The 24,128-nt window shown below is 34.6% G+C and overlaps 1 protein-coding gene across 2 annotated transcripts; it reads right to left on the bottom strand.

The window, feature by feature from the left end:
- Window positions 1-3,907: 3,907 nt before the first annotated feature.
- LOC123539196 (SCO-spondin-like) lies at window positions 3,908-12,686 on the bottom strand. Of its 2 annotated transcripts, none has more exons than XM_045323712.2 (12): window positions 12,536-12,686; window positions 12,152-12,196; window positions 11,511-11,596; window positions 10,723-10,794; window positions 10,356-10,440; window positions 9,233-9,336; window positions 8,899-8,967; window positions 8,180-8,318; window positions 7,546-7,713; window positions 6,116-6,286; window positions 5,024-5,194; window positions 3,908-4,112 (listed from the first exon to the last, which is right to left on the bottom strand). In XM_045323712.2, the coding sequence occupies exons 1-12, from the start codon at window positions 12,549-12,551 to the stop codon at window positions 3,973-3,975; spliced, it is 1,266 nt and encodes a 421-aa protein (XP_045179647.1). In that variant the 5' UTR covers window positions 12,552-12,686; the 3' UTR covers window positions 3,908-3,972. The 2 variants fall into 2 exon arrangements, with proteins under 2 accessions (XP_045179647.1, XP_045179646.1); XM_045323711.2 differs by lacking the exon at window positions 3,908-4,112 and adding an exon at window positions 4,265-4,544.
- Window positions 12,687-24,128: the final 11,442 nt, after the last annotated feature.

Below are 24,128 nucleotides of genomic sequence, written 5' to 3'. Positions count from 1 at the left end.
TTCAATTTGAAACAGAAATAGGAGAGGACCTTAAAATGATGCTACAGATATCAATCAAGCGGCTCATGAGAAGAAATGGTTTACTGTTTAAAAATATTTTCATGCTTAGCCCTTGTGGCCACTTAAAGGGGCAAAGTGTCTCTATATGAACAAAACTGGGAGATTACCTTATAACAATGCTACAGACCAAGTTTGATGAAGATCCATCAAGCAATTCGTGGGAAGAAGTCGTTAAGAAGTATTTCTATTTCTAGCTCTAGTGGTCCCTAAAAGGGGTCAGTTGTCCCATTTCGAACAAAAATTGGAAAGTACCGTACAAAGATGTTACTTGCCAATGTTGATGAAGATCCACCAACTTGTTCATGAAACGAAGTCGTTAAAATGTATTTCTATTTTCAACTCTTGTGGCCTTTTAAAAGGGGCAAAGTGCCTCCATTTGAACACAATTGTTAAGGACCTTATAATAAAGCTTCAGACCACGTTTAATGAAAATCCATCAATCGGTTCATGAGTAGAAATTGTTTAAAGGTATTTTCATGTTAAGCCCTTTTTGCCCCTAAAAGAGCCAAGTGTCCCCATTTAAACAAAATTGGGAGAAAACCTTATAACAATCCTACAGACCAAGTTTGATGAAGCTTCATCAATGATGCTACTGACCATCTGTTTTGATGAACATTCATTCACTGGTTCATGAGGAGAACTCGTTTAAAGGTATTTCTATGTTTAGCTCTACCAGCACCTAAAAAGGGCCAAGTGCCTCCATTAAACACATGTTTGACAGGACCTGATAATTTTGCTACAGACCAAGTTTGTTGAAGGTCCATGGAGCGATTGGTGAAAAGACGTCGTTTAAGTGTTTTTTTCTACTTTAAGCTCTAGCAGCCCCTAAAATGGGCCCAGGTTAATCATTTGAACAAACTGAATCTGCCTTGATGATACTGACAAAATTTGTGTACCTCCGATTAGTGGTTTCAGAGAAGAAGATGTTTAAGTTAAACTGTTGACGCAGGACGAAGGGTGCATTTTAGCCTTTTGATTTTTCAATCAAATTATTGAAAAAACTATATGATATTCAGCTGAGATAGTAATACGTATAAAAAATATAAAAACAAAATGCTAGTCAGTAACCAGATTGAATCTTAAAATACATTCCAAAAATAGTTTTAAAGTTCCTGAAACCAGCATACTGGGAATTGTTTTCATCTCCTATATTTTTTCGGTTTATTTTGATTGAACTTCAAGTTTAATTATAATATAATATGTAGCAACCTTGTTAAATGTTTCTTATATGAAATTTTGGTTCCTTCTGCCATTAAATGACAAGAGTTAGCAAGATATAAGTTGTGAATACAATACGAGTCAGAATTAGCAGCTTTTGATATGAAATAGATTTGGATTTCAAAATATGCTCTGATATGTGCAGAAATATTTTTCAAAAGTCATTTTGATATGATCGAATATCCAATTAATACCTAAGTATGGAATGCTGAATTATTTATACCTTCATCCATGACTTCGGGTGTCTCTAAAGTATATTCTGTTACTTTTAACATGTGTAAATGTTGAGTTCTGCTCATACCGGGGCTAGGGGCGTGGACAGTAGCTTGCATTTCCACTACCGTTCATGAACTGGCTCCATCAAACCGAGCCTGCAACATTTTCGTTTATGTCGTGTTAGGCGACCTGTGGTTTTCCACTTTTTCTATTTTCAGACACACAAAAATATATCAGCTTCCTGTCTTTGACACTTTTAAATACTGATGTTTTTGTTTATCCCAAACGATCCGCACATACCTTCATGTTACTAGCATGTTATTCATGTATGACATTAGGAGTTGATTTACATATGTTACATGTCTGTAAAACCTTGTATTTTAAAAATTACGTGTGTAAAAGGCCTGTCAGTAAAATTTGACACGAAGTACAGTTGAAAGTTACAAGTGCTAAACTATACAGACTAAGGTTACAGCTGCAAAACCTTTGAAAATTAGAGAAAAGGGTAAGAGATGACTATTTCGAAGCATTATGTGGGGGACACACAGTCAGAACCACACATCGCAAAGTAGGCAAACCAGCGATAGAAACTACAGTAGACGCGTTGCATCCAATAGCAATCAATAAGTACATTTTAATTATATGAAATATATTAAAATGTACTTGGGGTAAAATTGGTCGGGAGGGGGGAAGGAGAAGTAAAAAGTAGGGGGGCATAAAAGATGGTGGGTAGGGGCATACAAGGGGAGGTAAAGGGTCGAAACACCGCCAACATGCATGACAATATCATATATATATATAATGGATAAAAGAAAGTTGAAAATAGGGGCACGGAATGGTCAGTAGCATATACAAAGATTTATTTTTACAACTTTTTCAAGTTTACAGCTGTAACGTTTTCAATTTCACAACCGTACCTTTTTACTGTTTTTAAATTATCTAATTTGCATAATTCGAACTGTTTTACAGTCATTTTACAGCTGTAAAGTGAAATCTATGGATTATTTTTTCTTAAATAGTTACATACGTCATTTTTCAAAGTTCATATAATGAACTATTTTTCTAAAAAATACTATTTCTACCATTATACGCTACAAATGATAGAGTCATCTGTGTTTTACAAACATCTTTTGTTACGCGAAATTCACTAAATTTGATTTAATGGAAACAAGCTACCATGAAATTTCATAAAAACAGCAATAAATTCAAACATTCGTGAACAGAGGGCAATATCTATAGTCATATGCATTTTCATTTAGTTTGTTAATTATTTGTATTTTACTAACAAAATGTCCCTTACAGTTCGTACATAGGCTAAAATCTTATTATAATAAGCTCATTTTTATTTAATTTCCGAGATTCTTCCCTCTCACATCGCTAATCTTTGTAAATGTTCATTCCAAGTTTAATTTGTCATTTTTTTCATGAGAATAAAATGCATTCAATAACATCAATTTTCCTTTGAATATACCTTCGGGGACGGACCTAAATACTGATGTTTAGATAAACTTGTGGTCCAACCCTTTTGCCTTTCTCTTACCGGTGCTCCTGGATTCTGTACCAGTACAAATCTGTTCTCCTGTAACTGCCAACTTCCCCACATGAATCAGAAGGACGAAAGATGTCAGACACGATGTCTTTTATCAAATCGTCACGGAGAACATACGCCCCGCCCGGGTATCGAACTCGCGACCCCGTGGTCCGTAGATCTGTGCTCTCCCTAGTGAGCAAAGCGGGCGGGACGTTGTCAAAAAGATAAAGGAATAAAATAAGTTTAAAACTAAAACGAACATCTTGAGATTGCTACATCTTTCCATTCTTCAAATTGCGCATAATATGGTTTGTAAAAATAGTTCTTGTTTTTAATTAAAGAAACATAAACAATAAATTGATAACATGTTACGTTCGGTTTTCACGTAGATGCAAAATTATTGTGGTTTCCGCCAGGTTCAACACCCTACACAAACTTTGCGCGAGATGCAAATCATGTGCTTGTGAACACCGCTTTAGTTTCTAGGCAGACAAAATAATTTCACAAAATGAAGTAAGTCTTTAAACCTACAAGTTCAGAAATTAATTACTTACTTTGGAAGGCATTATATATGAACAAAATCGGTTCATCTGTATTCTGGTATACAGATTATAGGGCGGACAGCGATGCTGCCGTGATATATATAAATTAAAAAAATTAATTAAAAAAATCATTGTACCAACATTTAGAAGTGTCGTCTCTTTTCAGCTTGTTGAGAATTTGTCTACTGTAATTACACAACCTAATGTTCTGCCACTTTCTCTGCAAAGATATTGCATATATCTTAACTTGATGTGGAACTAGGGAAATATCTGAGATGTTTTTATCACTTAAACATATTTTGTATGGTTGATTTCACGAAATGACAATGAAGGTCATGCCTATATTTATTACATACACTTAGCTAATCGAATGCACGTTGAGGAATATATCATAAAATGACAAATTCATTGTTTGCACTGTTCGCCGCCGTACTGAGGAGTTGGACATGCACAGGTTGAACGTATTCGAGTAGATCTACTCTCTAGATTGTACCGACCATTGTAGCTGCATGTCATTCCGGTTGTGGAACACCAACCACCGTTAACTATAAGTATTATAGTAACGAGAAAACTTTATATATACTTGTAACTGACTTAAACCAATAACCACCCAGTAGGTCGTCGCGTTAAACAGAAATATAGGGTGTTTCATTTCTTGTTGTTTTTTTTAAAGGAAAACGTTCAAGAAAAGTTTGTTGGTTTTTTTTTTAATGTAATGTCAACAGGAAATGGGACAATTTATTAGGAAATGATATATCTTTACAAAATCATGAATCCGCAAAGTGGTCATGCTAAAGTGTTGGGTAAGCAGTGCTTTATAATCTAACTGCATTGTTTTCCACCATATTCAGGGGCTGGGCAGCTACATGATGTTTGTTTGTATGTACTCCCTGCAGACGAGTAACGATATTCTCGATAATAGCTGCTATAGGTCTCAGTACATTTCGTTGTTGATGACCAGCACCAACCGCCATCGACTGTAATATGTATGCTACTTTAATATTTTATTTAGACAACTATCCTTTGAAGTTATAAAATAGCGTTATAATGAATGTCTCTTCTGTTGAAGAAAAATGTTTACAAGGCTGACCAATACAAACACTTGGACAGTTTAAAGTTACATATCATGCTTAATTGCATGTCTGGTATTGATCACCATTCACTTGTTTTTCTTCTTCTCACTTGTTTTGAACACAATTCATGCCTCAGCCGTCATAGTAAATCATCATTTATTATTCATTCCAAGTAACATAACTAATAGTAATACCTGCTTGTCGAGAACTTTATTCCCGTAAAGGATGCATTGGTTATTTTGTCAATAAACGACTGAAGGCTTTCTCTCAGTTATAACTCGTGGTGTGTTTGCAAAACAGAACTCCATTTCAAGAATTGTTATGGTTATCTGTGAAGGATATTTATACTACTTCGTTAAGATTACGTAAAGCAAAGCTGATACCTGGACAAGGTTGTTCTGAACATTCCTCAATGTCTAAGCTATCACCCGTGCAATTCATACCACCAAACTGGGGCAAAGGATTGTCACAGTCTCTCTGACGTGATTTTGTTCCGTTTTCACAAGTAACTGTGCAGTTACTCCATTCCCCCCAATCAGACCACTGACCATGGACTGAAATTCAAACAGTGGATAACAAATAACTCAACAAAAAGAAATGTGCTATGAATTTGTTAACACAGACATATTTTAAACAATCTCATTTATCGCCATATTAAACGTTGATTATTGACTACCTGCACTACTACATCTTAATACATTAACGGTTGCAATTAAACTGAGGCTTTTCACATACTTGCGCGAAACTAAACATTTTTATCGAGTATCAATTAACTCATTATCTATGTCTCTCCTTTTATGTTTAAGATAAAAATACATTTCTATTGAACTTATTGACCTAAGTATGATAAAGGATCTCAAACCGGATGATTTTTCCATATTTGAAGAAAAAATAAAACAACATCTCCTTAAGTATTCCTCTTTGAGGGAGACTGAAACTGGAATATTTCAGGTATTGTTTACCATGTTTATTGGAATTTATCCCATTTCAAATAATTCGTTTGAAAATTTGAAAAAAAAAAACAAACAAATGAAGTAAATTAGTTTGTTTCTCTGTACACTCAAAATAACCCAATCTGAAAACATTTAAAAGTTTTGAGAATTGTCAGTAAAACTGTCAGCATTCCCCTGAAGCTTAATTTTAGTATCTATCTGTAAGAAGGAACTAAGCTTAAAATGTTTATCCCTTATCTGTTTATCATTTTTGTTATTGCAGCTTTTGTTATTTTTATTATTGCCATTATTGCAATATAAGGTTAAGGTCACAATTATTATGAATTATTTATTCAATATATTTTTCCATTTTTATTAATTAATTGTTGTTTGTTACTATCGTGATGTTGTCACTTTCTCAAAAATCTTTTTTTTTAACGACAAATGTATGAAAACAACTTGTGTTAATATTAAATTTTCATTTGTGGTACAAAATCAGACTGTCAACCAAAGATTATTCGTGGTTTTGTAGAAAAAATCTACCTGCGCAAGGCTCAACATTACAAGTTTTAGTTTCGTTCGTAGGTCCGGGACATGTCTTGTTTATTGTAACATCGATCTGATGTACACAAACTCTGTTTCTGGCTGATATTCCAGAACCGCACGTCAGGGAGCACGTAGACCATTCTTCCCACTGTGCCCATCCATAATGTCCTGTGAAAGTAAATAGACAAGACATACAAAATGTTCCTATGACTTTTTAATTCGCTTTGTAAGAATTAGATTATTTAAAATGCTGACGTTGATTTTAAGGTTAACTGCATACATGTTATACAGAGAATGACAAATTGTATCGTGGCTTCACTGAAATAGTTAATTTTTTTCTTATTCTACACCAGACAAACTGTATTTTATCCTGGTTAAAGCCCCGCCTTCACATAGAAAATAAAAGGGAACAGCAGATTTTTCCAAATACTGTTACCTTGTCAGTTAGAGTTCACATTTAATTTAGCAGTCGGAAATGATAAAGTACTGAATGACACTGAATGCACATGTACATCATTACCTTTATTAATTTTATCAGTTTTTTTTTATTATTCTAATTTATTACAAGCAAGTAAATGCTAGCAGAGGTGTTTTTTTTCTGTTTGCGTCTTATTTGAGTTACAGACCAAATACCTATTATTCATAATGAAATGCACAACAGTGTTTTTGAATGTCGTATGTCGTTTGTTTAGCCAACTTCACACAGCTGTTTTTTTTACTATTCTCTTCAGGGTGGAACCCATGCCTGTTCGTCAGCTGTAGAATATTTTGTCAAAAACACGAAAATGCATAGCTTTTTACAATAACTAATTATATAAACTAAGTCTTGCAGATAAGGACGGCGGGGCACTAAACTTTGTCTTTAAAATGGACATCTATCCCAGTACACTTTATAGAATAATGCTACATCGCATTAATCATGAATCATAACATTAACATAATACGATAAACAAACAACTAATTAAACTGTTAAATACGTAATGTCAGAAAACTAAAACCAAATCAAACGATAAATGAATAAATTTAGTAATCCAGTGTTATAATAAAACTTTTTTTATCAAGATTATAAAACTGTTGAAAAAATCCTGGGATTAAATATAAAGATGTTGACATTTCGTTCACCTTTAACTATATAATCCATCTCATGGGCCTAAAAATCAAAATAATTTAATTAAGCAACTTCTTTACGAGACACTCATTCATCATCTGCTTCAAAAATTACCTGCAATTTGATTAAATCAATTAAAGTTCTTCCAATATATATTGTACCAAACACCATGGTATTTCCAAAGTACTAGGAGGCGGGATTATCTAAATAAGAATCAGTTACGCTCGGCGCCCTGATACAAATTAGAAAGAGAAGGGGTCGACTCCGATAAAAAGGTTATTCTCTTTGAACAACAAAACGTCAACTCTTTATTACTTACCACACATTCCGCACGACTCAGGACAAAGACTGTCAATATCAGCCATGACTTTACAGGCTTCAGGATCAAGGTTGCCAAAGGCAGCACATGCCGTCGGATTGAAATCGAAGCATGTTTGGTGATCATCAAGGAGTTGTAGATTGTATGTGCGATCATCTGACATAGATACTGCAATGTAATACATGATGTAATACACAAAAATCTTACAACTTGTAATGATAAAACAAGGTTAATGGTTTTGACCACACAGCCATTATCATTTCCTAAAGTAAAGTGGCAATATTTTTGCCGCTAAAACAACAATTCCGGGAACATTAAAATCCTTGTCATAACAAAATTCTACATTCTTTCAGTATCAGCGAATCGGTAGTATAAACACTTATATGTAAATTGAATTGAAAGTGATAATTAAATGGAAACTTATATCCATAGAGTAATTTGCTAATTTGTTCATGTGATTTTTAAAATCGATAGAATACAACTATAATTGTTAGCATTTGTTTGCAATGTTTTGAAGGTAAAAATAAAAGAAACTATTCCAAGCATAATTTTTTTTTCGTACATCAAATATTTATAGCAGATATTGATACTATATTCATCCGTCTAGGAAGGTTTTTATTCGTATAACACTTACATGAAATTTGCTGTTGGCCGCAAACTTTCGTGTTACAATGATCTTTTGAACAACACAAGGAACATGCATCTGGCGGATCAGAACGCTTTCCAACAATTGCTGACGATACATGATGGTCGGTCGATACTCCCAAACAGTGCTTTATTGGATAGAAAAATGTAAGACCATAAAAATCAACAAATTTTAGGTAGTCAGTGTATCTGGAAAGAGATTTGAATTCAAACTTGTAGCTTATTCCACTATCCTGTGTTACCAGTGGTACGTTTGTAAAATAAATGCATATTTAGACAGAGAACAGTATTGAAACCGAAACCGACAGACTCTTGGTCATATAGCGACAGGTTTGGCGGTAGATGAAGACCACATAATAATGCCTCTCCAGGCAGTGTTTTGGTCGAATGTAACTCGATAGATAGGGAGCGTTTGAACCATGTGACAGTAATATATATATTTCCATATTGAATAAGATATATTCTAAATGGTGCATTGCAACAATATTTGAGAGAGTTGTTATGTAAACTAAATGATAGAAGCCTTCGACCGATAAAAGTATCAGCATGAAATTGTAAATGAAAGCTTGATGCAATTCTTTCTATATGCAAGTTCAGATACCTAGACTATAGACAGAATCGTTGAGCATATGAAATGAAACGATTAATAAACATATTAGTGAAAAAATACGTGGTATTTTTGTTAAATTATCAAATTGTCACAGATACCTTATTATTCATACATCCCAAGCGGTATCGTGCATTTCCATAGATGGTAACTTTTCGCACGAAGCACATCTGTAAAACAAGATTATTTTTATTAATTTACAGCCCAGTTTCTTCCTGAAGTAGTACTGTACCCTGAGGTTTGAAATTTATGAAACGTTTCAGCTGAAAACTTTAACACACAATACTGCAAGGAGACAATTTTTATAATGACGAACGTCTATCTTGGTGACATGAGCTTGCTAAACTGTTCGCGTCGACTTAAAATCCAAGAAAATAAAAAGTATTACTTGCTAGTTAAACTTAACTAAACACAACACATTGTTCAATACGATACCTCGTCTTCTTTGCATTGTTTAAGATTCCTGCATTGACTTGGGTCACTTATCAAATCACAGGATAGGCATCTCGGTGGTCGCGTTATATTGCATCTCGGAGATACTGAAATGTAAGCCCACTATACGTAAATTATCCACAGAAAAACTGCCTGGTTCATTTTCACTTTCTTGAAGGCAGATTTTGTATTTCTTTGGCATAGCCTTATATTATTTTCTTTTTAAAAAGTTCAGTTCCATGATGTATTTATCTGCCGCGGTGTAAAGAGATTTTATAAAGCAAATGCCTGAATTAATTTCATTTTTTTCAAGTCATGCGTTGTTTAAATATGTTTACACCCAAAAACTGATAAAGCGCTGCAGTATGGTTTTCGTTTCTTTCTTTCAATTAATTTTTATTTTATTTTTCATAGTTCAACGAACATAAGAAAACTTCATATGCCTTGACTTACTATGAATGGCATAATAATCAGTATATAGTTACGTATCAGTGAATGTATCAGTGCATACCGTCGAAGGAAACATTTTAAAATTTACATTCCTTGATGATAAAAAATTAATCCAAAGTCATTATCTGAATAAAAATGAAAACTAGATATTTGTAAACAAACCTATTGTTTATTTAATAAATATTCATATTCTACTCATTTTGACATCCGTGGAATGGAAGTTATGGTTGCTAACTACGAATCACTTGCCCCTAACTTCACGGGTTTGAAATCTCGCTTGGATTGTAGAATTTTCCTTGTGAGGAAGCTGGTTGGTTTACGGAAAGTAGGTGGTTCTACTTAGGTTCCCGTCCGTGCCCGAAGGGGCACCTTGTGGTCTTCCTCTACCGTCTAAAGCTGGAGAAGTCGCTATATGACGTAAACTGTGTGGGCGTGATCCAACAAAAAGGAACATGCCAGTTCCGAACAAGTATTATAGAAACAAAGGCAAATATTTTACTTACATACTTAAACGTTAACAGTAATATTGATACATTTTGTTATTAGAATTTAAAATGTTGCTGTTCAGTATCTCTAGTGTCAAATTCAAAGTTCTTCATACTTGTTTAGAGACATCCTGCGCACTAATGTATTTTTTGGCTTACAGAAATCAAGTAAGAACAGATACCATAGATACCTGGAAGCTGACATTTGTCTAGATTACACAAGTTTTCACCACACACTTGGGAACAAAATGTCTTTCCTTTTACCACAGTCGGCACCTGTAAGTCAAATGCAGTGCTATATACATGTACATTGTTAATAATACGTTTAACAACATGCCGTTATTAAACACCGTAGTGTACTCCTCTTAATACAAGCGTATTACTATAATGCATGTTGGTCTTTTAAATGCTTGTGTTATACGTCTTCATGTCTGTTTAGCCGTAAATTCTAGAAACTCACACAAACGTGTCTGTGGTAAGCCGATTTTAAGAAAAAGCTCCGAGTCAGAAATGTTGCAAAGCGGGTCAGAAATGTTCAACTATATCAGCAAAACTTACCATGTCGTATGTACATCCTACAGTATACTGGACACTGCCATTTATAAATGCATCTGCCCTCGTGAAACACTCCTGAATTAGAAATTCTAAAGCATGTTCTTCTGGTAATTGTGAAAGTTTTACACAAATATAATATAATTATAGGACCAACACGATCTTATTCTTTACGTTTTGAACATGTGAGCAATATGAGGGGTCAAGATATGGCCCTCTGTTTATCTACTCACAAACCCGCCATATCCTAAAACAATGCGTGGATGTGCACCTAGGGTTTCAATCCACCACCAAAAGCTTGAACAGATGTAAGAGGGCATATATTTTCTCTACGGCAACGCACAGTTGTTCTGGCGACCAGAAATAAACAACTGTGAGTTGCCATAGAGAAAATAAAAATCTACCGCACTAGAAAACCAGACGAATGCTGAAAAATCCTTGAAACTCGCGAGAGTGCCTTTTGTGGTTCGCCGAAATATATTTAATGTTATTTCATCCCATTTCCTCACTTGTAGTTCAAACCGAAATTGGGGTCCAAAGTGAAAAGAAACAAACTCTGTAACTAAGCTTTCGACGTCTGAAAATTAGAAGTTAAATACTCAAGTTGCCATAACATTGTACATGTATAAAATATATAATTATACTGATTACATCTTATAGAGACGTCTGTAGTTGCATGATATATTTTCATGCAAAGTTAAGCATCAGTTTTAGTTTGCTTATTTACCAATGAGAGAATAAAAAGAAAGTTTACCTCATCGAAGACGGGCAAAATAAAAAAAACACAAACAAACCTCTCTTCCAGTACATTCAATGACATTCATGCAATCCTCACTCGAGTTTATGTTACTACACGAATAGCATAGCAGTCCGCTAGCACCTGTAATAAACATATTATTAGCTAAAAGATAACTTCGTATTCCACCACACACAAAGACAAAAACAATCTTTCGCATTTCTCAGAAAATGTATTGTTTAATAAAAAGCACAAGGTGCTTTACCTCCATTTCAACTGGACAACACACAAAGTAGAGCAATTTATATCTATATTACAGTAAAACTATGGTATTTGTGTATTAATGCATTGGAACAGTGTGATTTATATCTTCTCTAATATGCTTGTTTCTGTTAAAACACGCTACACTTAAATGACGTCACGTTAACGTGCAATGACGTCAATGTCTTTGTTGCGACCAAGAAAGAGCGCTACTATATTTTTACTACTCTTTTAAAAGGGCATATTAGAATCAAATCAACGTATAGAAAAATCGTGAAATTATTCCGCGGACGTATACCCTCTTTTTGTGTATTAATAACGTTAAAACACTTTATCTAAAACGCCAATGCGCAATGTCAGTTTGGAATAGGCCTGTGTGTTACTGCTTTGTAGCGAATTGTTTCTGCACAACTATAGCATAACAAGTTGTAAACAAACCTTGACTTATTCCACAGCATAACACTATGATTTGTATAACTATCCCTGGAAAAGAAACAAAAATGTATAAATGTACGTACAAAAGAATAGAAACAATGAAGTGATTGTTAAGCAAAATTGTAAGGTAGTTGTGTTTTCTTCATCAAAACAACTATAAAGTGTTTTTCATTAAACATTTCCGCTTTTATAATAGTTAACACATATAACAGCCTTTGGAAAAAGCTAGATAACGACTGAAACGTCAACAATAACAGAAAACATACAAAACATATAAACTACTCGATTGTCTTTAATGAACATTTACATGAATACGTTTTATTCGAAACGAAATAACACAGTGTCTGATTTGAAAACATACATGTAAATCTGGATAAAGTAACTTACTGGTACGTAGACGCATCTCAAGAAAATGTCTCAAGAATTAGTTCAATGATGAAATATGGTAACTTTGCTTCGCACTGGTCAGCAAACAATGATATGCGCATTAAATTTCTTATCTAGTTTGCCACAAAGAGATAAGAGCGCTTAGACAATATGATAGGCACAATGCCTGAAGTTTACCTGTCAACTACATGTACGTATGACTTAAAGTCGTTATCTTTCTCCATTTGCATACACGAATGTTTAACAGAAAACACGTTAACTTCATTATCAAAGGAAAAAAATACAAAATAAATCAGGCGTGTTTTTATGCAAATGTGACTTTGGTTCAAGCTTCAGATACTACACAACATTAGTGTGAAAGTTATTGTCATTTTAGCAATCATGGACTCCATTGAAATAATTATTATAAGTAACTAATTAATTATTATTAGTTCCGCTTCAGACGGTGTTAGGGTACATGGGAAAGTTAGTGTTTCCTGAGTTCCCACTAACATAATAATATACAATCTAACCGAATCTGCTATAATTATATGTACTAAACTTGGTTGCGCTCTGTGCTTCCAGAGAATCATATATTACCTTCAAAACATCATTTATTAAGTATGGTGAGGTTGCTTTTTAAAAAGTCGCCCTGTGCTAGAACTTAGTGCTGTAATCATTGCCTGTCCACTTGGACCATGCTACCTTGTAAATAAGTATTGCTTGGGCCAGTACAAGGGGGTGGAGGAGGGGTGAGGATTGTTGCATATTTCTTTACCTTTGCTAAAAAAGATTCCACCGAACCGATTCTGCAACTTTGTTCTTTCAGACTTCAAAAGTTTTTTTTTTTTCACAAATATGATCGACGCAACATGCTTCTGATATCCATCAGCTAGTCGAAAATGACATTTGTGGTATCGGACAGGTAAATAGATCTAACTTTTGCGTGAAACAAATAAAGATGCTATGTATATCTCAGATTAAAGAGAAGTTCAGTGTTTAAATATGTCGTGTCCAGATTTTATGCCAAGTTTCAGGTGGTTTTAACTTTTAATGAAGTTTAATTCACTAAAATTTTCGGACTGCTAGAGTTGTGGCCAAAAATCATCAAAGTTGATTAATCAAGGGCCATAACTCTGCTGAAAATCATAAAACCGAAACATGCAGACAATACGCATCATGAGGCTTGGCACTGATTACTCTTGTAAGGTTTGGTGGAAATCTGCCAAATGATAATAAGAGAAGTGGCCAAAATCATGAATCAAGGGCCGTAAGTCTGCTGAAATCATTAAACTTGAAAATGCTGACAATATGCGCTACTAGGCTTGGCAATGTTAGGTGTAAATCCGTCCAGTGGTGATGGAGGAGTTACATGGACAAACTTTGTGACAGACAGACAGGCAAACAGACAACACTAAATCAATATGTCTCCGCCACAACATTTGAGAGACGTAATGATTTGTAGTTACGTCTTTTAGCCTTGTGGCATCCTCACGGATTAAAGTTCTCTATGCAGTGATAAATACTTTCCTTTTAATAACATAATCTCTCGATAAACATTGTGTGTTTGGAAAAAAAAGAGACTGCCAACAGCGAGGAACAAACCCGCGGCCCTGAGGAAAATATTGCAGCATTCTAAACCACCGCCTTTGACCTCTCCGCCATCAGTATGTTGACTTGAATGTGGGTATTTCTATTATGACCATAGACGATATCGTATGTGTCCCGACCCTGTTGGTATATTTGACTGCGCAACACCAACCAACTTCGGATCAATTCTTGCATTTCTTGAATAATAAGTTGTGTTGAAACGTTCGTCGTAATTACGTTTACGTTTCATGGCATTAAAGCCACTATAAAGGTCCGAAATAAGATTTATATTCTCCCCCAATACACGCCAAATGTTGTCAAATACATTTGTCGATAGTTTTAATAATTATTGCGCGTAAGTGTACTGAATTAAATCATTTTAAATAGGGATATACTAATGTCAAAATATTCAGTCTGGTGTTTACTTCTAAACTGACCTTCCCACTGCATGTCAGATCACCACAGTGAACAAGCGTGTGAAGCTTCGATCCATTCTCATATTAAGTGGGTTCTGAGGTACCAGTTTACTTACAAAAAAACCAAAAGGCACTGACCTCCAGATTTGGCTGAAATGATCTTTCTTTTTTACGTCTAAACTATCTTAAAAATGCTAAATCGAGATAAAAAAAAAAGATGCCCGAGTCGAAAATAGGACCCGGGCCGCAGCGGCAGCTGTCTTTACTAATACACAACAGAGGAATATGCATCTAACGTCGTTAGATATAGAATGGTTATTATAATAGTAGCTCGATATGGGATGCTGTATTCGGCTCGAGTGGATTTTTGCCGGGCGCGCAAGCTACTGTTATAATGACCCTTTTTATATATTTCCACTTTATTGTTTGTTGTTTTGTTATTGAACGAAAACTTCAATGTTTATCGATGTTAAAATTGAACTTTAGTGCAGTTTTTATGTGTGCTATTTATTGAACTGTGTGCAACATACAATACAAAAGGTACAATACGAAATTTTTTCTGTCTGTTCATAGTTACTTGTCAAATACAAGCCGATTTTTTATAGAATTTATATATGTATATAATAAAGATGCAGTTCACCTAGAGTAAAAGCGTTACAAACCCTTTTTTAATTTTCAATATTTCAATATTTCTTCTAATAACTAATTCTCATGTGTCTCTATAACATATTTATATATATATATTAAGACTGAAATCTATATCTAATTAAGTTTCAATGTTTTTTTTTAAGAAATATAGCATTAATTTCCTGATACTTAAGAAATTTTTTCTCTCTTTTTCGTTGTCGAACGATCTGGAGGCCAGTGTCTTTAAAACAAAATTGCTACGTCGAAAAACGGGCATAATTTTGTTTAAAAGCAAAATAAAGTTATGGAACCTGTGTAAGTTAGTTTATAAATCAATTTGAAAGTGAATCAGTGTGTGAAGTTTCAATCCATTCGGAATAATTCCCACCTTATTTGTCGAGTTTTTGTGTCTTAGTTTTTATGTGTTGGCGGGACGAAAGCACGAAAACACGACACATTCTACGAGAAAACTTGGCGTTTATAGGCGTCGGCACGACACATTTATCTGTCGAGTTTTCGTGTTGGCACCCTTTATTTGTTGTGTTGTCGTGACTTCGCCCTGCCTTATTTGTCGAGGTTCTTTTTTTTTGCCCTTCGACACGAAAACACGAAAATATCTTATTTGTCTAGTTTTTCTGTTTGCGTTTTGGCGTCTTCCGATTGAATTACGCAGAAATCAGCCACCAAACGGGAAAGACAATGTTGCTGTAATATTATTCGGTCTGATAGGATTTCTAAAATCATTTAAAGAAGTGAAAATATTTACAAAATTGATTTAAACATGAGTATTTGAATATTTGATCGAAATGGTGGCCATTTTTTGTCAATGGCAACAGAAAAAAATATTGCGAATTTATCGAATTTCTACATACATATTTGAACTGTATTTACTTATTTCTGTGAAATAATCTCTCAACATTTTCCAGCTATATTGAAAGAAATTACCACTTGAAATGTCAAATTTCCTCCTGTTAAGGACAAGTTTTGCGCACAAAATTAGAATACGTTGCATCTTACGCGCCTCACCGTTGGCTACACCATACAGTATGACATTGCAGTAATCCAGATGTGAAATACTAGTAACTTAAGACAAAACTAAAATTTCATTGGCTGCTTTTGTTTAATATTTTCGGATGTTCTTAATCCGTAGATAATTCAACATAGCTGTAAGACAATTTTAAAGTACTGTAGCAAATCATATCTTCACACACATTTCATTAAAACCTGTATTAAATCAACAAATATGATTTTACGCGGCAATACTTAGTAAAATTCTTAAGTTTTAAATTTTCAAATGTAGATAAACACGGGTCCTAAACAATCGCAGAAAGTCAAACTCTTTCCATAAGTTATAAATGCGCTACTACATGTCCTTTTATATGCTGGTGTGTTTAGGTCACACACATTCTTTTAGATTAAATTATTTCGCGCGCTCGACATAATATGTCGTGCGCTCGAGATAAGAGGTCGTGCACCGAGATAAGATGTCGTGTTCTCGAAATACAATGTCTTTCACTCGAGATAAGATGTCATGCGCTCGAGATATTTTTTCTAAAACCAGAAGGGTCTTGATGATTCTAGATCGATCACCTGGACAGATATTTGTACACATGTTAAAGCAAGCCACAGACACCATCGGCCAACTCTTTTCACAAATCATATAGTATCAACAGTTTATGCAAAATGTTTCCATGAAGAATAATTTGCGATCAATTGTTAAAATTTGACAAACCGTCTAATTTCAAACAAAGTAATTTGGCAGAATGTGTTTTCCCCAAAAAATTGTTTTAGTCGGCTACACGACGGATGGGCTTATTATTTTTATATGAATAAAGTAGATCTTCTGGTCTAAATAGCTTGTTCGATTTCAGATTACGCTAGTAAACGGGACTTGTTTCATATCTATGTAAGCTGTAAAATAAAGTTGAACAATCTAGGACTGTTATAACGCTCTTGTCACAAGATAAAATTATCTCGACCGTATGACGTCTTATCTCAAAAACAAGACATCTTAGAACTATTAGTTGGTCATGGGTTCTATTTCTTTCTTGGAATGTTACGGTTAATGCCACAAGGCGACTGTCCAGTTTCAAGTGCGTTGGAAGATCTTATGTGCCCCTCCGTGCATTATTTCATGCACGAGCGGTCACCTTGTTTGCTTTAAGTTTCTTAAAATTGTCTCTTAATATCACCTTATCATTCTACCTGTCCATATTATCCCTGACACTCCTCAACCCCGACCCCACACATTAACCCCCTCACACCACCGCTCCCCTACTCTAAATGAAATTATTTGTTTACAATTTGTAGGATTTGTGTCTTAGATGTATGTGTCAATATTCACCCCATTTCCCACCCTTACACTCCTTCCCCAACCCACACCCACAAACACACAATGGCATTACCAACCTGTATTTGAAACTGACCCGCCCGCTCAGCTCAATAGGGAGAAATCGCGGGGTGGGCCGTATGTTCTCCGTGACGATTTGATAAAAGGCATTGTGTCTGAAATCATTTGTCCTTCACCTCTGATTCATGTGGGGAAGTTGATAGTTACTTGCAGAGAACAGGTTTGTACTGGTAAAGAATCCAGGAACACTGGTTAGGTTAACTGCCCGCCGTTACATTAACTGAACGGCGTTAAACTCAACACAGGTAAACAAACAGAATGTATTTGAAACTTTAAAATCTTCCTGTCAGAAAACACTGGCCCTATTTCAAAGTAATTTGTGATCTTTGTCAAAACTGTCCTAGCAAGCTGTAAAACTAAGGTGAGCGATCTAGGCTTGTTTCTACATACACCAGCAAAGTGTGTTACCGTATTTTTGTCGTACTTTCTTAAAACAAAACAAAACAAAAAAGATCAATGTGGTAAAGTAAATAATAATTTTTGAACGCATTGTTAGATTTTAACAAACGCATCGTGCTAGACTTATAACCTTATAACTCCTTTTTAAAGGTAATGTAAATATCAGTTGTAACAATGAACTCATTCGAAGAGCAGTATACCAGTTCAGTCGTATGTGGTATGTTTATATAATAGGATTAGTGGCTATTGTTACGGTGTTTTGATACACCTGAACTGTGTAGATATAATAACCTGTTCTGTATTCACATACTTTTATCTGCTACGCGAATTACAGTATGATCCGTTTGACTGCACTCAATGTGAATAATTACTGTTTAAACGAATTTATAAATCCACATTACTCTATCTCTCTTTACGTAATACGTAAAGACTATGTACTATTTTTGCTATTATATATGGCTTAGTACTAGCATTTGTTATCATATATATAGTCCGCTCAATCCCGTCTGTTCTCTTATCATATTTTGGGCCATATTCATAGTCGTCACTCAAACTCACACTTGACTCAAACTTGGGTAAGTATCACTCAAGTGGGCCTTGAGTAGACCTTGCAGGAGTGTGAGTGGAGTTCTAATGTCATATTCATAAATCTCACTCAATCTTAACTTTCGGAAGGGCAATTCAAATATTGGTTTCATTGTACACAATGGATTTAGCGGATTATAACGGTATATATTACAATAACATTGAAGGTATGCAAAAGGGTTGATCATTAATTTAGTACATAATGTTATATTTGCAAAGTCGGAAGTTGTCATCTTATTGACTGTCTGTATGTTTTTCCGTCTGTCCATTTGTTTTATAATACGTTCATCCGTCTGTCTATTCATCTGTTAAATAACGGTTTTCTTAATGACATGTTTAATTGGAGGGAATGTTTATATTTTTTCAGTATTAATTTTCCGATACCTAGGTTTGATAAACATAAATATTTACTAGGATGTATGTTTCTTAGAGTGACTGATGAGCCCTGTTAGGCTATGTTTCGTACATCTGTATTTAATTTGCCTCTATATCAGTTTTGAAGTAGTTTGCATCAATTTACTGTCCTTAACTTTTTTGCCTTTTCGTCGTCTTCTACCAAATACATTGAAAAAAACATCCCCCTCCCCACCCCCCACAAAAAAAAAAAATACTTTTACAAATCTGTACTTTTGCCTGAAATACATGACCGTTAAGCAGTTTATTTGAGTGCACTCAATGAGTGAAGTTGGAGAATGGTCTATGAATATAGCCCTACGTCTGTTTCTTCATGATATCTCCTCTGTTCTGTCATTGCAGTTCGTCTGTTCTATCATTATATCGCGCCTGTTTTTATCATTATATCCCGTTTGTTCCACACATCTCGTCTGTATTATCATTACGTCGCCCCTGTTTCTCCATTACATCCCATCTGTTTAATCATTATATCCTATCTGTTCTTTCCGCCACGTGCTTCTTTATCGTAACTATATATAGACTATCCTTCTGTTTCTTATTAAATAATTGAATATGGTTATTTCTGACTTCTTGTAATGACGTACAAGGCAAGGCCGGAAATGATGTGTGTTTCTGTGTTTGTGCATGGTTTACAGTCGTTTTCCACAGTATTAAAGTTATGAGATGACGAGCAGTTGACCTTACCAGTGTTCCTGGATTCTATACCAGTACTAATCTGTTTTCCACAAGTAAAAGACAACTTCTCCACATCCTTCAGACGTGGAGGACGAGTGGTCTAAAAACAATTGCTTTTTTTTACCAAATCGTCACAGAGTACATCGAAGTCTAGAACAGCACATATCTACGGATCGCGGGGTCGTGAGTTCTATTATGTTCTCTGTGCCGCTTTGATAAAATACATTATGTCTGGGAATCATTCTTCTTCCACACATATTCCTTAATTATAACCAGTTTGTTCAATAATTAATGTCCCGTAGGTTTATTTATTATAAGCGTCTGTTCCATCATTATATCTCCCATTATATTTCCATTATTTCGCTCATATTTATATGAGAGAAACAATTCTACAGCGTTCTTTTCACCCGGCAAACGTTGCTCTTCGCGAATGAAATAAAATGTAGTTGCTGCCAAGACCTGTGATCGAAAAAATGATCGGTAATCGGGGGCAGACCGTAGAATATCAGAATTCAAAATCCAGTTGTTAGCTAGGTTTCATTCCTTAGCACTTGTCGAGATTTTTTTCTCCATTTTCTTAAAGGTTCTGCATCTAAACAAAGGAGGTAAAGGAAGTTACCTGGGATCGACGTCTGTTTTTAGCCACGTTGGTAGTAAATACACGGAATTCCATACCGGACAACATAGTTACACTCGTAACAAAACAATCTGAGTTGTGGGCCAGAAAAATTAAACAATGTTCAATAAAATATATCGCATTCAACATGACATGTCACTACATAACACTACATAGCACCGCAAGTTTGGTTGAATAGTTTTCCTTGTGTAGCAGGTAACTTAGGTAACGGCTAGTGAATGTGTGTATGTTATGCTGACCGAAGTGCGAATCACGTGACAATTCACAAGTGATTCAGTAGGCAGTCAACGAAAACAAAGCGAGGAAGAAATTTAGGTAAATAAAAGTAATGTTTAACTAAAGTTTCGCTTTTTAGACTTTTATTTCATGTTTCTTTTTAATATCAACATGCAACACTTTTCCAGATTTTCGTCAGATGTATTTGTTTTCTGATAAAGCAGTGGTTATGGTGTGTAAGGCTTGAAACCGGTTTCCTGTAAAATCCATGGTTATTTGCTAGGTCTGAACCAGATAGTATCCCATAACTTAAAGGATCATTGTCTGCTTTGAGAATAATATTGGGTCTTATTTCTAAATATTCTCTGATATTATTTTGTTAGATGATTGGGAATATATGATTGGGTCGGAACCAGCATCCTCTGAAGATCCATTTACATACCCTAAAATTGAGTTATGGTTCAAGACCTTCGCCTTTCATCTCATTGCCTAAACCACCTAACAAAGGGGGAGATAAGAGATTTGTGTGGTTTTGATGATTTAACATCTTAATTTGTAAGTAATGATATGTGGCTATATGCTTTGAAGACTGCAAACAATTTAATACACAAACAGCTATTGATGGCGATACATTTGGATGTGGTAACCAAGAAAAGGGCCATAACTCATTTATTTTGCATAGTGTACTACATGTAATGTATATCCTGATTATATGCTCAAGTTTGCCAATAAGTAGAGTATTTTTGTTTTGTTTTTAGGCTAATTCCTCTGAAAACGCTTTAATGGGTTATCTTGGATGCAAAATGCATCATTAATTTTGATTTGCCAGAGAAATGAACCAGTATCGTCTTAATAAATTAATTGGAAAAAAAAAACATTTTCATTGCCTGCTCTAAACCAAAATGCTTTCAATAGTCGTTGTCTTGATTTGCAATAGATCAGAACCAGTATCATCTAAAATATTAATTTGGAAAAAAAAAACATTTAAATCTTGTGAAACAATATCTTGTCAATATACATAGTTTTGATTTTAAGTAGATCTAAACCAGTACCCTCTAAAAGTTAATTGGGAAAACCATATCAGGTCTTAATCAATATCCTCTCAATTAAATCAACTTGGTTTACAACAGATCTGAACCAGTATCCTCTAAATGTTAATTGGAAAGAAGATGTTACTATAGGCTCTGAACCAAATTCAACCAATATCCTCTCAATAGTCAACTTGGTTTACAACAGATCTGAACCAGTATCCTCTTAAAGTTAATTGGGAAAAAGATGTCAGGCTCTGACCAAATTCAACCAATATCCTCTCAGTTAAGTCAACTTGGTTTACAATAGATCTGAACCAGTATCCTCTAAAAGTTAATTGGGAAAAAGATGTCAGGCTCTGAACCAAATTCAACCAATATCCTCTCAACAGTCAAATTGGTTGACAATAGATCTGAACCAGTATTCTTTAAAAGTTAATTGGTAAAAATATGTCAGGCTCTGAACCAATATCCTCTCAATAGTCAACTTGGTTCACAATAGATCTGAACCAGTATCCATTAAAAGTTAATTGGGAAAATATGTCAGGCTCTTAGCAACTAATATAATCCCAATAGTCATCTTACATGGAAACATAGGGTCGTACTCTGAACATTTACAGGTTAGTTTCCATATAAAAAAACATTGTCTAATAATTTGGGTTCTGAATCTAAAAAGCCCTTGTCTTAATTTGATTGTTATGTATACACGATATATATATACGATATATATAGATATATATATTCGACAGACAAAGCCATTAAACTGTATGCCCTTGTTCTGTCAAATTTAGCTCAGTATTTCATAGAAAGTTCAAATCTAATTCAACTTTGTAAAATAAAGGGCAGGCTTTTTGCATAATATACATCTGCTGTTACATTATCTTTTTATGGTTTCAGAATCTTCTAAGTTCCTTATACTACACTTTTGATATGGGACTTTATGTTCATTCTTCCTTTGCATTTCCCCCTTGCACTGTTCTCCTACATTGTTCAGTATCCCAGCAAACACCCTGCACTATGCTTGCCTACTTCTCATAAAGTTCCCAAGTCAAATTAAGTATAATGTACCATTAACTTTCAATCATTTTCATGTGCTCATATTATCACACTGTTGGTATATAGTTAGTCTCTCCTAAACATTTTGTTTAATTCAAATGAAATGTTCAGCATGATGTTATGTTGTGTACACTAGTCAGGTAAGTAAATCAAATATCAAGGTCACAGACAAGGGCACTAGTCTTACACATTGATTTAAAAGAGTACGTACTTATTTTGTGTCAGCAACAATGTTTAAACAATTCAGTGAATTCCAATGAAATTTTGAGCAAATGTTAAGCGTAATGAGAAGGTATGTTGAAAGTTAGGTCGGTTCCTCAAAGGTTAGGTCACAGACAACAGCAATTTATTCATCCAGATTTATCATAAAACAAAACATATTTTGTGTCTCAGAGATAACTTTTAAGATTCGAGGGGTTTCAACGAATCATTTGGTGTGTAGCAAATTTAAGTTTAGTCTAGCTGACTTTGGGATTGTATTAAGGCAGCTTGGATCAGTCACTGCTCCTAAAGTAGAAAAACAAGTTTTCTGCCAATAATTGGCTTTTATGAACGAAAATCATGGTAATTGAATTTGGTTAAAGCAGTGGGGCTAACATCATCAAATAGTGTTTGCGGTCAATAGTCTTAGTTCACACTGACCTATTGTCACCAAACATGGTGTGTAGTGATTTAATTAAAATTTGTAAATGAGATGTCGCAATGAGGGAAAGTTGAAAGTCAGAAGTTTTGAAGTTGGAAGCCGGATGTCAGGAAGTTAAAAGTCAGAAGTGCAGAAGTTTGAAGTCAGAAGTGTGAAAATCGAAAGTCAGAAATTGGAAGTCAGAAATCATGAAGTTAGAACTTAGAAGTTTGAAGTTGGAAATTAAAGGAGTGTAATTTAGAGGTCAGAAGTGAGGAAGTTGGAAGTAAGAAGTGTGAAAGTTGGAATCAGAAGTCAAAAGTCAATAAGATAGAAGTAAGAAGTTTGGACACTGTAAGTAAGAAATGAGAAGTTCGCAAATCGTAAGTTTGAAGTGAAGAAATTGGAAGTCAGTAGTCGAAAACTTAGAAGTGAGGAAGCTGGAAGTAAGAAGTTGGAAAGGTGCAAGTCGGAAGTCAGAAGTCAGGAAGTTTGAAGTCAGAAGTTCGAAAGTTAGCAGTTGGAAGTAAAAAGTGAAAAACTCGCACGTGAGAAGTGCAGAAGTCAGAAAAAATTAAAAGTAGGAAGTATGGAGGTCAAATGTTCCTCCAGGGCTTCCATAAATTATTCAATACAGAATGTATACCTTTATCGTGCGTGTACGTTCTTGAATATCAAAAGTATAACAAAAAATGTTTTGAAAAAAAAATCTTTGGTTTACTACAAAACAAATATTCTGGTCTTCAAGTTCTGAAGAAATATTCTGACTTTATAGAAAGTAAAAATAATTTCTCGGCTCTAATTAAAATCTCAGCCTCCCCTCCACCAAGAAATTCAAATGTTCGGCATCTTATACTAAAGGTTCAAACAAACGATTTAAAGGTAGGGTGTTTTGCCGTCGTAAAAAATACGTTTGCCAAATAATAATATAATATTTCT

Source organism: Mercenaria mercenaria, chromosome 18 (assembly GCF_021730395.1).
Source record: "Mercenaria mercenaria strain notata chromosome 18, MADL_Memer_1, whole genome shotgun sequence".
Classification (NCBI taxonomy): Eukaryota; Metazoa; Mollusca; class Bivalvia; order Venerida; family Veneridae; genus Mercenaria; species Mercenaria mercenaria.
This window is presented reverse-complemented; position numbering and strand designations above follow the sequence as displayed.

Coding starts and splice junctions, on each gene's coding strand:
- LOC123539196 (XM_045323711.2), bottom strand. Junction 11,597..12,151: donor ATGCTGTGGAATAAGTCAAG/GTTTGTTTACAA, acceptor TGTTTATTACAG/GTGCTAGCGGACTGCTATGC. Junction 6,287..7,545: donor TGAGTCGTGCGGAATGTGTG/GTAAGTAATAAA, acceptor TTACTTTCACAG/GACATTATGGATGGGCACAG.